This window comes from Podarcis pityusensis (genome assembly GCF_964106645.2).
Source record: "Podarcis pityusensis genome assembly, chromosome: 5".
Classification (NCBI taxonomy): Eukaryota; Metazoa; Chordata; class Lepidosauria; order Squamata; family Lacertidae; genus Podarcis; species Podarcis pityusensis.
In genome coordinates this window covers 80875167-80891119 of record NC_138032.1, presented here as the reverse complement: position 1 = coordinate 80891119, position 15953 = coordinate 80875167, and the positions used below count along the sequence as shown (strand labels likewise).

Here is a 15953-nt window from a genome sequence, read left to right as displayed (position 1 = left end):
TCCAACTCCCCTGTGTTGAGACTTTCTTTTTACAATCAAGTGGTCTTTTAAGTTTTATGAGCTAAATAAATGAACTAGAAGAGAAGCCATGGGAAAATACTAAAATAATATTTAGTGATGGGGGATTGGAGATTGGAAATTGAATTTCATGGTTCTAAAACCCCCGAGCCTGTTTCAATCCAAGTCCATAATGACCTGAACTTTGTTCCTCCCCCTCCCCAGCCTCCCCATCTGTGAGCGTCCCTATTACCCACTTTTTCTAACTTAAACAAGCAAAATGGGTATCAGGCCGGATTTGAGGAGCTACAGTGGTACCTCGGGTTACAGATGCTTCAGGTTACATACGCTTCAGGTTACAGATGCCGCTAACCCAGAAATAGTACCTCAGGTTAAGAACTTTGCTTCAGAATGAGAACAGAAATCGTGCGGTGGTGGCGCAGTGGCAGCGGGAGGCCCCATTAGCTAAAGTGGTGCTTCAAGTTAAGAACAGTTTCAGGTTAAGAACGGACCTCCAGAACGAATTAAGTTCTTAACCCAAGGTACCACTGTATAAAGATCAGAATTGAGTTCTGGGTGCTGCCACAACTATAAGCAACAGCATCTACTGGACAGTGGGAAACATAGAAGCAGGGCTGGGCGCTATCTGGTTTTCAACACCATGATGTACACCAGCTAAATATAACAACATATCACCATATATTGGCAGCAGCGGAGGGCCTTGTTGGGCCTCCCTGCAGTGGCAAGGGGCCCACCATACCTCCCCTCAGTAGCGGAAGGCCTTGACAAGGCTCCCTGCAGCGGTGGAGGGCCTTAAAATGTAAGGAAGAAGTATATTTAATAAAAAATATAAAGTAAACTTCCATATAATATATTTAATGTATTTTCAACTAATTTAAGGGTAGTTTAAGTGATTTACTAGTCAAGTTGCATCTGTTTTCCCACTCAGAGGTCCCACTTAGAGGTTCAATCTAGGCATGCATAAGTCCCACTGAGTTCAACTAAACTTACTTTTACTTTCCAGGGAGTAAGTCTCGGATGATTTGCTTGCACTGCTTACCGACAAATCCCCTCCCCATCATTCTTACATAGTACCCAACCTCCCATTTCAGCTAAACATTCTCCTCTCCATTCAGTCCTCAACAGACACCCCCCTGCAAAAACCCCCATACCATCAATCTCTCCCTTTTAAAAATCTCTCCTCCTTATAAAGGAGGGAAGGAGGGCAAGCAAGCAAAGACTTAATCTCCTTTAAATAAATTTTAGAAACCTTCATTTTTAATATGGAGGAAAACTATTTAGGGGGAACCACCAGAAAACAAAAATAAAAACTCTTCCCACCCTTTTTTTCCGGGGGTGGGGGGTCAGTGTGAGGAAAGAAGTGTTTTCCATTTCTTTGTTTACATTCTCGGTTTATGTTGCCCCTGGATCTTTAATTGTCTAGCCATGGGGGCCCCTCCTGGATTGTTAGCAGGCTCTGCATAATTAGCTGAGTTAAAGATACAGGTGAAGCTGGAAGAGTTTGCTGGTTTGTGTGAGAGCTTATCCTTATTTCTTATTGGCTAGGAGGGAGAGAGCAAACAAAGCCTGCAAAGCATTAGTTTCCCAGCTTCCCTCTGGGAAGCTGTTAAGTCTCCACGTTTTATTCACCAGTATACAGTGGTACCTTGGTTCTCAAACTTAATCCATTCCAGAAATCCGTTCCAAAACCAAAGCGTTCCAAAACCAAGGTGTGCTTTCCCATAGAAAGTAATGAAAAACAGATTAATCTGTTCCAGACTTTTAAAAACAACCCCTAAAACAACAATTTAACATGAATTTTACTATCTAATGAGACCATTGATACATAAAATGAATGTACTGTACTATAAAATAAATAAGACAGTATTGTAGATGATTTAGAATTTTTTCCCCCTTACCTGCACTGATGATAGTCATTGTTTGGATGGGGGGCTTTTATCAATTTCTGCAGTCACACAATCAATCAGTAGCTGAACTGGGTTCCACACAGTCACAAAAACAAATTAACGGAAAAAGCCTCAGAAACACAAAATCAACCGCAAAAACAAAAGTGCCAAACTTAATCTGTTCTGGAAGTCTGTATGACTTCCGAAATGTTCAAAAACCAAGGCGCAGCTTCTGATTGGGGCAGGTGCCCCGGAAACAATAGCCGACAGCCGCATCAGACGTTTGGCTCCTGAAAAAGTTTGAAAACTGGAACACTTACCGGAACGTTTCCAGTCTTTGGGAACCAAGGCGTTTGAGAAGCAAGGTACCACTGTATTGCCTTGTTGAAACACTTAATACGATGTTGTTTTAGTACCTGGCATTCAACGATTTATCACACAGCCTTAGATCGGAGCCACATTTTCTTGGGACTGTGATGATCTGGATGTGCTGGCATGCGCTTGCTTCAGCATCCATTGACCTGGGGAAGCAGTGTATAATGCCTTGAGCATTTCCACCATCTGTTTCCATGGAATGTTTGTGCCACTGTCCATCTCTTTGTGATGTCAACTAATGTTGCAACAAGTATGTGTGGCAATTGCCTCAAGTCAGCCTTCCAGCTCATTGCCTTAGTAAGGTGAATTTGGATAAAAGAGGAAGGGCTGGCTTGGAGGTTAGTAGCAAAGAGATCTCTAGGCCCCATAATGCTCTAGCCTTCTGATAACATCGTCAGGAATGATAGGACTGGGCAGGAAATATGTGGAGAAAGCCTTGTCTCCCACTGTCCTGCCTTGTTTGCGGTTGGATTAGAGGGTGATTTAAATACAGTGGTACCCCGGGTTAAGAACTTAATTCGTTCTGGAGGTCCATTCTTAACCTGAAACTGTTTTTAACCTGAGGTACCACTTTAGCTATGGGGCCTCCCGTTGCCACCACGCCACTGGCCTGTGATTTCTGTTCTCATCCTGAGGTGAAGTTCTTAACCTGAGGTACTACTTCTGGGTTAGCGGAGTCTGTAACCTGAAGCGTCTGTAGCCCGAGGTACCACTGTATATGTGTCCCATGTCTGGGTCAGCGTTTGAAATTCTCCAGGCGCCAGGTGCATTTTACACCTGGCTATCGGCCACTTGAGACCAAGTGAAGATGCCCAGCTGCCAGGATGGTGCCCGACGTCTCCACCACCTGGAGGTGCATGCCTGGGGATCCTTGGATCATTCCTGATTGCATATGCTAGCATCACATCTTGTAGAATTCTATCTGTTATATTTTATCAGCACAATCAGAATGAATTTGAGGAACCAAAAAGTCGTATTGAAAAAATGCGACTTTTGAGCTGTCTGGCCCCTAAATGGCAACTAGGCATTCTGTTTGGGTGACTGCAACCCTGGTTTAAAGAGCCACTTGGTGCCTAGTTATATATCTGAGTTTCTAACACTGGTTTCGGTTGCCGTGTGGCAACCCCAGTTCCCTTTGGAGCCATGTGGGGGACCTTCTGAGTGTTTGTCCTTATCGTGATATTGCTGTAGAAGTGCTAAGCTTTAGATCAGCAGCTTGGAACAGTGATCAATATGATAGCCACTTCATTTGAATGCCTTCCTGACAGGAGATAGACTTTCTTAATTGTTATAAGTGCCAATACAGTTGAGAGTCTGTTGGTATTCATCCAACTTCCATGTGAGTGTTGGCTGTGTCCTAGACTAAGCTTGAGTCCCTACCCACTTTTCAAGGTCTTCAGGTTACCAGTAAATTATATCTATACACTTGGCAATTTCTTTGCAAAATCCTGCAACTAATTGAAATGCCCTATATCAAACAGCAGACCATCAAAATAATTGCAGAAAAAATGGGGGGAAGGCTTCAATTTAAGCTTTGAGGACAAAAGCCTTGATGCAGGGGAAATCAGACAAGGTCCCTCCCCCGCCCCTGCTTATATGGAAGCTTGCCAAAGGTTGCATTTATGTTCATTGAAACTTTAATTCCAAAAACCAGCACTTAAATGCTAATAGGAACTGGGTTTAGAAGCTCAACTGCCCTTCCCCCCCTCTCTCTCTCTGTCTCTCATACACACACACACACCACAAATGTAAGTTAATTCCCCACTCCCAAATCTTGAAAGTTGGCGTGTGTGTTTCTAGTTCGCTGACTTTTCTTTACAGCACAAGGGAGAGAGGAACCTTCCCCTTACTCCTTCCAGTATGTCAGTAGGCAAAGCAGCTACAAATAATTTGTGGGAAAGTACTGTTTGCGTGTCTTTTTTTTGTTGGCATTTCAAATAGGGCTAAGCTGAAATGGCTTATGTTTTAATTTGACTTCCTTTTCCAGTAATTCTTCAACACGCGCTGCTAAAACAATTCAACCATGTTTTGAATGGCATTAATGCTAGAGAACATTCAAGTCACTGTATACACCTTGGGGCTCCTTGGATCAACCGGATATCCAAGGTACAGTCATACCTTGGTTTGCGAACGTGATCCGTGTGGGAGGCACATTTGCAACCTGCAGCGCTGTGTCTGCGCATGCACGTGATGCAATTCGGCTCTTCTGTGCATGTGCATGATGCCATTTTGCCCAGACTTACAAGAAACATTAATAATATGAAATTTTCAAGAATCATAAACTTTCTAGAGTTGGAAGGGACCACGAGGGTCAACTAGTCCAGTCTGTAGCAGTGCAGGAATCTTTTGCCCAATATGGGGCTCGAACCCATGACCTTAAGAGTCTCATGCACTGCTAACTGAGCTATGTGTTTCAGTGAGGCACAAAAACAGTATTTCGGGTGGGCCCTTAGAGGGCAATTGGAATGCTTCTTCTTTTCTGTGCAAACTGTACTCTGTGAGCAGTCATCCTGTTGCTCAAGTGCCACTGCTGCTGAAACAAGAGCATTCAAGTTGCTCCCTAGAGAGCCTGCACTATGGATGTCACCCTTTTGGGTGTTTCTGCATCTGACTGTGTCACCTTATTTTAGACACTGAGAGAAGCAGCAGAAAAGTTGCTAATGGGGAAGGTACAAAACTGTTTTGGCAAAAAAGGGAGTTTTCTAGTGTCTTCTCTTTGGCAAGCAGTTATTTGGTACTTGAAGTACATATTGTGAGACAAAAGTAGAATGTTGCAAATATTTGGATGAGCCTTTACTGTAGATCAGGATGTGGGCTTGATGATCTTCACCTCTTCCTTTTCCCCCAAGGGGAGCAATCACTGTGATACAAGTAGCATATTTGTGTTACACTTTGGAAACCTTGGATAGTCCCTGTTTTGACCGTGGAAGACCCATTGTGACAAACATTGAGAACAGGGTGCTTTCCTGTACCAGTTAGATTTTGTTCTGTATAACAGCTGGAAAGGATAAGGAGTTTGTACATGCGACTGGGGCTAGGGGTGAGGGAGAGACTGAATTCAGTTTGCATTAAAAATTGAACCTACCTAATTTGCACTGCTCAGGACAGTGGGAGAACTAAAACACAGCTGTCCTTCAAAATGTGTACACCTTTGAATCTCGTTGTGATGCAGTTCTCAAACCAAACATTTACAAAAATGTATATATTAGTGGAAACATGCATTACATTAGAGAAAACCACATGCAAAAATGTGTTTATTAGGAGAAAGTCACACTAAAATGCTGATGAATTTTCATGTTACACACACACATTTATACACATGCAATGCAGATGAGGTGCCCACATATATGTGTGCTCAATATAACAAATGGAGAGGGTCACAAATCATACTTTCCCCATGCCCTCCAAGTATATATACATGCCAGACCTTAGGGTAGATTCAGATTAGGGATGTTTGAAGAATATGAACTTTGGGAATTCTATTGCGAAGTGACTTGATCCATGCTTCCTGGACTAATGTGCAGGTTGGAACTTAATTATTTGCCAGTGTTCCCAAATATTGGAACATTTTTAAATAAAAAAATGACACAGGGAACCTTGTCTTTGCATACTGTTTTTAAACTATTTTTGACTCAGAAGAATAATTTTTAAGTGCATTTTAAACCTATTTTGATACATTTCCTTTACTCAATAACAATTTCAGTTTAATGCAGAAATGGCATGGAACAGATTTATAGGTGTGCACATGCAAAAGCAACCAAAAATATACTGATTTGCTTAGCCCAAACACAGATAAGCAAGATTTCCCCCTAAGAAATGCAACTTGTCACATGAAACCCCAAGCTTGAAGCACTATCTTGAAACGCGTTCAGTAGCCCAGATTGCACATCACGACCTTGCGAGGCATATCTGTTTTACTGGTGGTTCAGAGGGCTCAGTTATTAGTTGGTATGGTTGCCAGAGTTCTTTGTGCTGCAGTGTGTCTTCACAGTTAGCTCAAAGGAAAGTACAAAATAATAAAAAAAGGAAGAGGTGAGAGAAATGGGCATGAAGGGACAGGACAGGTGCTAGTATTTTGTGGACATAACAAGGGCTGCTGAACACTGATTTACTAAGTTTCCCTCTACATGATTAGCAGATGGAATTGAATTTCCACTTTGTTTTCCACATATATTATCCATGCGGGAGAACTAAGGGACTCTGTTAAAGTTATCATATAGTAAACACTGTTTGTTGCTTCTCTTCAAAAAATGCTTCCTGGTTGGTCTGGGGGATCAGTTTGCCTTTTTTTTTTTTTTTACAGAAATACTTGAATTGTAACTATTTATTACTTTGTAAAAATCTCTATATAAAACAGCTTCTAGTATATAAAACAGAACACAATCAGAATAAAAACAGGATACTGTCGTTTGTTTCCTGTTCTTGCATTTGTGTCACACCTGCTCACAGTGCTACAGCATCAGGCGCTCACAGATCGTATATCATTAACTCATGTAAATGTTATTAACAAGACTTGAGTCAATACTGCTGCGCATTGTAGAAGCGATAACTCTGTCAGCTTAGGGCAGGTCCACACCTCATATTTAAGAGCACATCCAGTTGAACATTTAAAACTTCTGATTTCCCCCCGAAGAATCCTGGGAACTGTGGCTTGCGACGGGTACTGTGAATCATAGCTCTTTGAGTGGGAAACTGCAGTTCCCAAGATTCTTTGGAGAAGCCATGTGCTTTCAGTGTGCTTTAAATGTATGGTGTGGTTTTGCATTTAGTCCTCCACAGAAAGGGTTACTTTGTTTGTTTGTTTTTTGGTAGATCAGAATATTTTAAAGACTATTATAAAGGCATTGGTGATTCACATTAAGTTTCTTTATGCACTCAAGGGCAGTTCTAAATTCTGGAAGGATGCAGAATTCAGTGGTGGATTTCAGGGCCCACTGGGGATGGGACCTTCTGAAGTATGGGAGGCAGAGGCTCACAGTACATGGGAGAGCTTTATTTGCACTATGCAGTCCATAGCAGTCTCATTGGTCTCTGTAGAGGCCCTGGTGTTTGACCTAGTTGGCCTAGAGGTCTATGCCCTCTTCTCATGGTACTCACTCAGAAAGATAAACAGAACTATGAAGGGAATTTCATAGAATAGTAGAGTTGGAAGGGATCCTGAGGGTCATCTGTCCAACCCCCTGCAATGCAGGAGTAAGCAAGTGTCCCATATGGGGATCGAACCTGCAACCTTGGTGTTATCAGCACCCGCTCTAAACAACTGAGCTATCCAAGTACTGTACATCTTTAGGCCAACACCCTGAGGTAGCACAGTCCATTCCAGCCCCTCATCTTTTGAGAGATAACATACCAAAGGAGACAACCTTTTCTCTACATAGACCAGCGGTTCTCAACCTGTGGGTCCCCAGATGTTGTTGGACTACAACTCCCATCATCCCTGAGTTCTGGCCTTGCTAGCTAGGGGTGATGGGAGTTGTAGTTCAACAACATCTGGGGACCCACAGGTTGAGAAAGTCTGACATAGACTTTCCAATATGCTTTAGGGTTTAGGGTTCTTAATCATCTGGGAAACCTACTCCTCTCTAAATCAACCTGTGAGGGCTGCAAGGAGTAAAACCATCTCCAGGGTTGAGGCTGAATGCACAGCTCCGTTGAATCTGCGTTGCCCTTTCACACGAGTAACATGCAAAGAGGGCTCTTGTGCAACCCGGTGGCAACTGAGTATTCAGCAGGGTTGTTAGGTATCCCATTTGAAATGGAATTTGCTGGGTCTACAAATCATGCCAAGTGATTCATTTCCCCACAAATCCCCACAAGTTTTCAAACCTATCCATTCTTAAGGAAATCAGCCCTGAGTGCTCACTGGAAGGACAGATTGTGAAGCTGAGGCTCCAATACTTTGGCCACCTCCTGAGAAGAGAAGACTCCCTGGAAAAGACCCTGATGCTGGGAAAGATGGAGGGCACAAGGAGAAGGGGACGACAGAGGACAAGATGGTTGGATAGTGTTCTCGAAGCTACCAGCATGAGTTTGACCAAACTGCGGGAGGCAGTGGAAGACAGGAGTGCCTGGCGTGCTCTGGTCCATGGGGTCACGAAGAGTCAGACACAACTGAACGACTAAACAACAACAACATAATTCAAGTATAAATAAGTTACATAAAGACACCCCATCTTGATCCATAGACATTCAACTGAGATTTCAGCTTCCCTTTATGTGAGGCTCTGAGCTATGTCTGATTTGTTCCAAGTTGAGTTGTTGGAGGTCTAGTGATGTTCTTACCATGTGTCTGAAATCAAAGGTGGAAAATTGCAGTACTTTCCTCTTCGGGGATTACATTCCATCATCATTGCCATATCTTAGTAACACCGTCTGCTCTTAACATTACCGTACATTTCCGATGTAGAGTGTTTTTTTGCCAGAGCTGGAGCAGAGCGCATGTTTTCCCTTGTTTTGCTGGAAACTACAGCAGATCAAAGATGCTTCATGTAATGATCATCAGTCTGCGCGGAGTGTCTCTGTGTTACATATTAACCAGCTTTGATGCCTCTTTACATGAGGTCACAGCTTCCCAAATTAATTCTGTCACAGGAGAGGATTCATTAGATTCTTAATTGACTATTTCCTTACAAACAAGCAGGAAGGAACTTCTAGAAAACAAAGTAATTAAACAGTAAGCAATGCACATAAATCATATTTCTGAGCAAATTAATGGAAAAAAAATATAGAATTTGTTGCACTTTATACAAAGGGTGTTTTTGTTTGTTTGTTTGTTTGTTTGTTTGTTTTTTTGGCAAGTATACAAGTGATAACCCAGGGTCCTCAGCCAATGTTTTTGAAGTTCAAGCTTGGTTTTTTAAGACGGGCTGAGTATCAATCCTGGCTGCAACTTCATGGGCATGGGGAATTTGTGCCTTTTTCTACAGAGTTCTTTCCACCATGAATATGTTTGCAGTTGATAAATGTAAAGTTGGATGTCTCATACCAGTTTTAGACCTGTGGCACAAACTGATTGCATCAGTTTACTTTGTGGATTGAAAAATAGAATTGTGCCTTCACAACTCCATTGAATGTTTGAAAAGGGAATAGCAGTTCTTCATAATGAAAGCACTTTCACGTGAGAGGTGCATAGTTATGTTTATCGCTCAGTTCTTTAGCAGTTTTCAGCTGCCAGCAGAGGCTTTCACTGATTTTTTTTTTCATATATAAAAGAGTAACGACATGATACTGTTCCAACTACGTTTTGAAAATAAGGAAAAGATTGAAAAAAGTACCTCCTGTATTGCCAGTTTTGTGTGAGGCAGTGGGATAGTGCAAACACTTTTTATTCCGCGCTTAGAGCTGAGCTGAATTTCCATGAGTTTTGATTTTTGTGTTTGATGGGGAGGAGGAAGTGCTTTTGGTGAAGTGTTACAAAAATTGCGCAACGCTTAAAAGTGTTCCTACGCTTTGTCCAAGTGCTCAACATTAATCACAGCTCCAACAGCTCTCTTCAAACTCCCTGAAAGTCTGAGTTTCACCCAGAAAATATATTTAGTAGGGGCGTCTAACCTGTGGCCTTCCAGATGTTGTTGGACTCTATTACTCTATCAAGCCAACATGACTAATAGCCAGAGATGGGGGGGGAACTGCAGTCCAACAAAATCTGGAGAAGCCACAGGTTAACCGCTTCTGATATTTAGGAATTCTGCCTAAGATTTATCTCATTTGGGTCAGAGAAGTTCCCTGAGTTCAGTCAGTCAAGTTCATGGACTGCACAGTTCTCTTGTTTCTAAGCTCAGATGTTTCCTTGTGCTGTGTTCTGTCAGATAACTACACTCCAGAGACAGTTCCTTGGAACTTAAAAAAAAAAAAAGCTTTTGAAGGCTTTTGAATGCTGACCTCATGGACCTGGCTGCCTGAGACCCCTGGTGCCTTGTTTCACATGGGAGGTAGCTATAATGAAGATGATTCTGAAACCAGTATCACTCCTGGGAGGAGAGGCACAGCGCTGAGGTAATGTGGGAGACAAGGCCCTAAGTACTATCATTTGAGCGTAGCTTATGATATAGGGCACAAACCAGAGACATAGCTGTCAAGCGTCCCTTATTTGGCGGGACAGTCCCTTATCCCAGCGCCATGTCGGGCTGCTGTCCCTTATTGATGATGTCCCTTAAATACGCTACTGAAGGTAATGGGGCCCTTTCTATATCTAGCTGTTCTTTGTCAACAACAAATTGTTGCTTTTTTGTGTTGAATATATGCTATATGGTAATTTATGGACCTAATAGGTATCTAAAGCCATTTGCACACAACAAAATATGTATTTTATCAAAGTAATTGTTGATCCCTTATTTTGGCTGCTGATCCCTTATTTTCGAGGCTGCTGGTCCCTTATTTTCAAATCTGTAAGTTGACAGCTATGGCCAGAGACCATCTTCAGGTAGGAACCATCTTTGGTATATAGACCCGTTTTGTAAAAAATGGCCTAAAGGAGAGTTGGAAATTGAAATAGTTGGAGATCTGGACCACCATATTTGTTCCAGTGGCCTAAGCAGGCTGTATGATGGTGGGAACCTGCAGGCTACAGTGTATTTTGCTCTTTTAGCTCTATCACATCATCTTTAACTCAACTACAAATACCCCACCAACTTTGGATATGCTTTAAAAAAAAATACATAAAAGTTGATAATCAATAGTAGTAGCCTCTGTTCATATAGTGAGTAACTTTCTTGTTGAGTACCTGCAGCCCATCTGAACATATTTAGATTTTTGTTTAAAAAAGGGGTGCCCCATCTCCCTTTACAACAAATCCAATCTAGGTGTTTTTTTTTAGTAAAACTAACAAATGACAGCATATGTGGTGCCTCGCAAGACGAAATTAATTCGTTCCGCGAGTTTTTTTGTCTAGCGAATTTTTCGTCTTGCGAAGCACGAAATCCCATAGGAATGCATTGAAATTCAATTAATGCGTTCCTAAGGTCAAAAAAAGTTCAAACAAAGCCAAATTTGGTACAACAAGAGTTTATTAAGTGCTCTTTAAAGTCACACATACTGTAAAGAGCATTTCAAAAATTGAAGGAACAATAAATTAAGTTTCTAAACATGACAGAAAAACATTTAAAAATCAACAAAGTGTACAGTACATTTTCGAAGACTCTGGGGGACAACTCGAAGAAGGTTCCTCTTCCACTCTTTGCTTCTTGCTGAAGAACCTGTCCATGGTCTGCTGCTTCATCCGCCTTTTCAGCACCTCCCTGAAAGGCGACATGACCCTCGTATCAAAAGTGTTCGCAAGGTCATTTGCCACGTGCTTGTCAGGGTGGTGCCGCTGTGCAAAAGCCTGCACATCCTTCCACTTCAGGCAAATGTCCCTCAGTTCTTTGGAGGACAGCCGTTCCTCAGTTGCTTCCTCCTCTTCCAGCGAGGCCTGCTCCTGCGCAGCCTCTGCCTGCAGTTCGACCAGCTCCTGGGTGGTCAGCTCATGGTCGTGCTCCTCCACCAGCTCGCTGATGTCCTCCTCTGTGACCTCCAGGCCCATGGTCCTCCCCAAGGCAACAATGTCCTGCACCACTGTTGACTCTGGTGCATCAGAGTCACTTGGTGCCACACAGTCTGGCCACAGGCTGCGCCAAGCCCAATTCAAATTTCTCTGGCTGATCCCGTTCCAGGCCATGGTGATCATCTTCAAGCAGGTGATGATGTCGAAGTGGTTCTTTCAGAATTCCCGCAGGGTGATGGTGGTGCAATCAGTCACCTCGAAGCATCGCCTGAAAAGCTCCTTGGTGTAGAGTTTTTTGAAATTGGCGATGACCTCCTGATCCATCGGCTGGAGCAGTGGCGTGGTGTTAGGCGGCAGGAACATGATGCTGATGAAGCTGAACTCCAACAAGTCCTCCTCAAGGCCTTTAGGATGAGCAGGAGCATTGTCCATCAGAAGCAAAGCCTTCAGTGGCAGGTCGTTGTCCAGCAGGTACTGTTTGACAGCAGGGCCAAAAGCAAGATTGACCCAGTCCACAAATAGCAGACGTGTGACCCAAGCCTTACCGTTGGATCGCCACATGACACTCAGCTGCTCCTTGTCGACCTTGTGTTCTCCAAGTGGTACACCAGCAGGGGCTTGATCTTCAGGTCGCCGCTTGCGTTGGCACAGAAGAGCAGGGTCAGACGGTCCTTCATGGGCTTGTGGCCAGGCAACTTGGGATCCTCCTGTGTGATGAAAGTCCTTTTGGGCATCCTCTTCCAAAACAGCCCGGTCTCGTCGCAGTTGAAGACCTGCTGTGGAACATAGTCCTCCGTCTTCACAACCTCCAGGAACTCCGCTGCAAAGTCTTCAGCCGCAGAAACATCAGAACTGGCAGCCTCTCCATGCCTGACCACGCTGTGGATTCCAGATCTTGTCTTGAACCGGTCAAACCAGCCTCGGCTTGCCTTGAAGACTTCTGGCTTGCCTGAGGTTCCTGGCTGTTCCCGGACGAGGTCTGCGTGCAAGGCCTTGGCCTTCTCACAAATCACGGCCTCAGTCACTGTGTCCCCTGCACGCTGCTTCTCTTCTAACCAGATGAGCAGCAACTTCTCCACCTCCTCCAGAACAGCTGGGCGGTTCTTCACGATCCTGGTGACTCCCTTGGCTGCATCAGTCGCAAGGATCTTCTCCCTCATCTTCAGGATGGTCCCGATGGTCGATGGATTCCTCCCGTACTCCCTGGCAAGGTCTGTCACACGCATTCCACCGTCGTGCTTCTGGATGATCTCCTTCTTCATTTCCAGCGTAACCTTCTCCTTCTTCCCCTCGCTGGCCTCTGCAGCAGCAGTCTTCTTGGGTCCCATGGCAGCACAGCTCCTACCTGCGCAACCCCCCCCCCCAAAAAAAATCAGTGCTTCACATCCAAAAAATTCAAAAGCACCCAGCCACCCACCACACAGAAATTCAAACCCAGAACCAAGTCCTTGAATTCCAAACACCCCAACCCAAAATCCAAAACCCCCCAAAAAAGTTTTAAAAGTTTAACTTACCGAATGGCTGCAAAAGAAGTTTTGGAAAAGCTTCAAAAATCACCCAAGTCTTCAAAAACCTCAACTATTCCCCCAGCCACCCACCACACAGAAATTGCAAACCCCTCCCCAACTGTTCCCCCAGTCACCCACCACACAGAAATTCAAACCCAGAATTTTTTTTTTTAAAAAAACAGCAGAGTGACCCAATGGTCACAAAAAATCATAAAAATGCAGAAAAAACCACACAGGCTTCCAGATTCTTGCAAACCCCTCCTCAACTGTTCCCCCAGCCACCCACCACACAGAAATTCAAACCCAGAATTTTTTTTTAAAAAAAACAGCAGAGTGGCCCAATGGTCACAGAAAATCATAAAAATGCAGGAAAAAAAACAAGCTTCCAGATTCTTGCAAACCCCTCCCCAACACCAAGTCCTTGAATTCCAGACACCCCAACCAAAATCCAAAAACCCCAAAAAAAGTTTTAAAAGTTTAACTTACCAAATGGCTGCAAAAGAAGTTTTGGAAAAGCTTCAAAAATCACCAAAGTCTTCAAAAACCTCAAAAAAGGCTACCACACCGCGTGCTATGAGTTGCTCCTCGAAGTCAAGTCGCAAGTGCACCTCTTCAAGCAATGCACCCTGGGTATTAACGGTTTTACGAAAAAGGAAACAAACTTGCAAGACGTTTTCGTCTTGCAAAGCAAGCCCATAGGGAAATTCGTCTTGCGAAGCACCTCAAAAAACAAAAAACCCTTTCGTCTAGTGAGTTTTTCGTCTTGCGAGGCATTCGTCTTGCGGGGCACCACTGTAGCTTGCTGAGATAACTCCCTAACTGCCTTCAGATCTTGGGCTGGTACGACATACCTAACAGCCCCTTCTCAATTTCACCACTGACTTGCTCCTATTAGAACAACATGATCCCGTGCATCATATTTTTGCAGGGACCCCCTTGTTTGATTCCTATGGTCAGCTTATATTTCAAAGTGACCGTGTTGCACTTAGGAAAAGTGCAGTAGCAGCTAATTTGTATGACTTGATGTCTGTTGCTGCTGACTAAGAGAAAGGGACAGGAAGCAGCAGCTTTGGGGGATAAGTATAAGTAGCACTACACTCCAATCTGGCTACCAAGTGATTCAGCTTCATCCCATGGTTTAGCTCAACAGGTAATTCTCTGTGAATTACTGTTAATACAACTTTCACAGACAGTTAGCATTAATATTAAAGAACAAGAAGCAGATAATGCTTGAGAGTGTTTCCGTTTCCTTTTTCGCTAATTGCAGTGTCGTATATTATTTCGTCAGTTACGCACTTAAGAGAGATTCCCTAGCAAGGTATGTGAAGTCTCTGGGGAGATAGTATTGCTGTATTTATTCATGAAGATGCAAATAATCACTTCAGACCGGGGCTGAAATGGTAGAAAGAGAACCCCAACACAGTGCTTCTCAGATCCTCCTTCTTCTCCCCCCCCTTCCTCCTCTTGTTATCCAAAGTCTCACCAGATGTTCATGCATGGTTGTAATGCTTTCAAGGGACCTATACAGAAGCAGAGAAATTCATCCCAACCAGCCCTGTGCCCTTCCCTTGCCTTGCCCCATATATGAAGGTGAGGGTTACCAGTTACATGGAATTGTGACATCGTAATAATGCTGTCTATGTCATCAGTGAACTTGGAGAGAAGTGTATGAAGGTGATGGATCAGTTACTTCATATGTGATTATCATTTGTTGAATGCAGAGTCAACTGGAGACTTTTGTTTGCGTGAATGAGCCCATTAGAGACCAAGCAACACAGATAGAGGACTTCTCTACCCTATGAAAAAGAAAAGAAAAGGTAGCTGTGAATTATGGTAACAGGGAGTAGACAGTGACTTTTCTATTTCTGGGATGCCAAATTGTCATCTTCTGTGAGCACTTATTCTGCCTTTGGATGCCCTGTTCCAAAATGTCGGTGGAAAAGGGTGGTGGTGGGTTGTGCTCATGTTTGAGTGGGCTCAAAGACCAACCTGGCAGTCTGCCCAAATCTTTTTTCAATACTGGTCATCATCACTGGGGGGAGATTTAAACCAAGCCCTCCATTCTGAATCAAGTGCTCTATTCTTACTCTCTCCCCTTGAAGTAGCCTTGAACACAATATTATTAGAGTTGCACACAAGAAGAGCATTCACAGCCACCCACCATTTCGTGTGAGTATTTTCCCCCCTCCTGTTGGATTGGACCATCATTTTTACACCTAAAGTTCTCTCATGAAATTTGGTAACAGGACATGTGCACGTTGTATTCTGATGCCCATTTAAAGGTGACCAGTGGGGGCGGGTGAAATCTTGCTTTCCCACTGTGAATGGGGGGGGGGGGCATGATTAAGTACTTGTAAGGAATAAATCTACACAAATCCAGAGTGGAGTCCCTGCAATGGTTGGATGGCATCTTCTGCCCCTCCTTCCGGCAACTCCTGCAGCCAAGTATTGCTCTGCATTCCTTTGGACCACATCAACAAGGCCGGTGTGTGTGTGTGTGTGTGTGTGTGTGTGTGTGTGTTGTTGTTTGAGCAGCCCAGGAGCTCAATACACACTGCCCAGGCTTGTGCCCTGGGGGATGTCACTTCAGTGCTGCTAACACAGTGGTTTTGACTTCACCCCTGGAGGCATACTCCATTGTCTCTTGAGACAAATGGATGCCAACAGCTTGTAGTATGCTCATAA

At 43.7% G+C, this 15953-nt stretch overlaps 1 protein-coding gene and 1 long non-coding RNA gene across 11 annotated transcripts in view; one reads left to right on the top strand and one right to left on the bottom strand.

The window, feature by feature from the left end:
* LOC308476944 overlaps positions 1-2461 on the bottom strand; it is a 35129-nt gene extending 32668 nt beyond the window's left edge. For all 5 annotated transcript variants that reach the window (XR_013986246.1, XR_013986247.1, XR_013986248.1 and 2 more), the window contains exon 1: positions 2321-2461. This is a non-coding gene — a long non-coding RNA (uncharacterized lncRNA). The remainder of the gene's footprint in view (positions 1-2320) is intronic.
* The window catches only part of RET (ret proto-oncogene), a 115793-nt gene that overhangs the window by 44970 nt on the left and 54870 nt on the right, over positions 1-15953 (top strand). Inside the window, exons 1-2 of one of the 6 annotated variants that reach the window (XM_081004872.1) lie at positions 2599-2617; positions 14990-15085. The exons of 3 other annotated variants lie outside the window; for them this stretch is intronic. In XM_081004872.1, the coding sequence (XP_080860998.1) occupies positions 15067-15085 (19 nt within the window). In that variant the 5' untranslated portion in view covers positions 2599-2617; positions 14990-15066. Of the gene's footprint in view, positions 1-2535; positions 2618-14688; positions 15086-15953 lie in introns of those variants that run through there. 2 more of the 6 variants (XM_081004873.1, XM_081004871.1) reach the window with 2 other exon arrangements.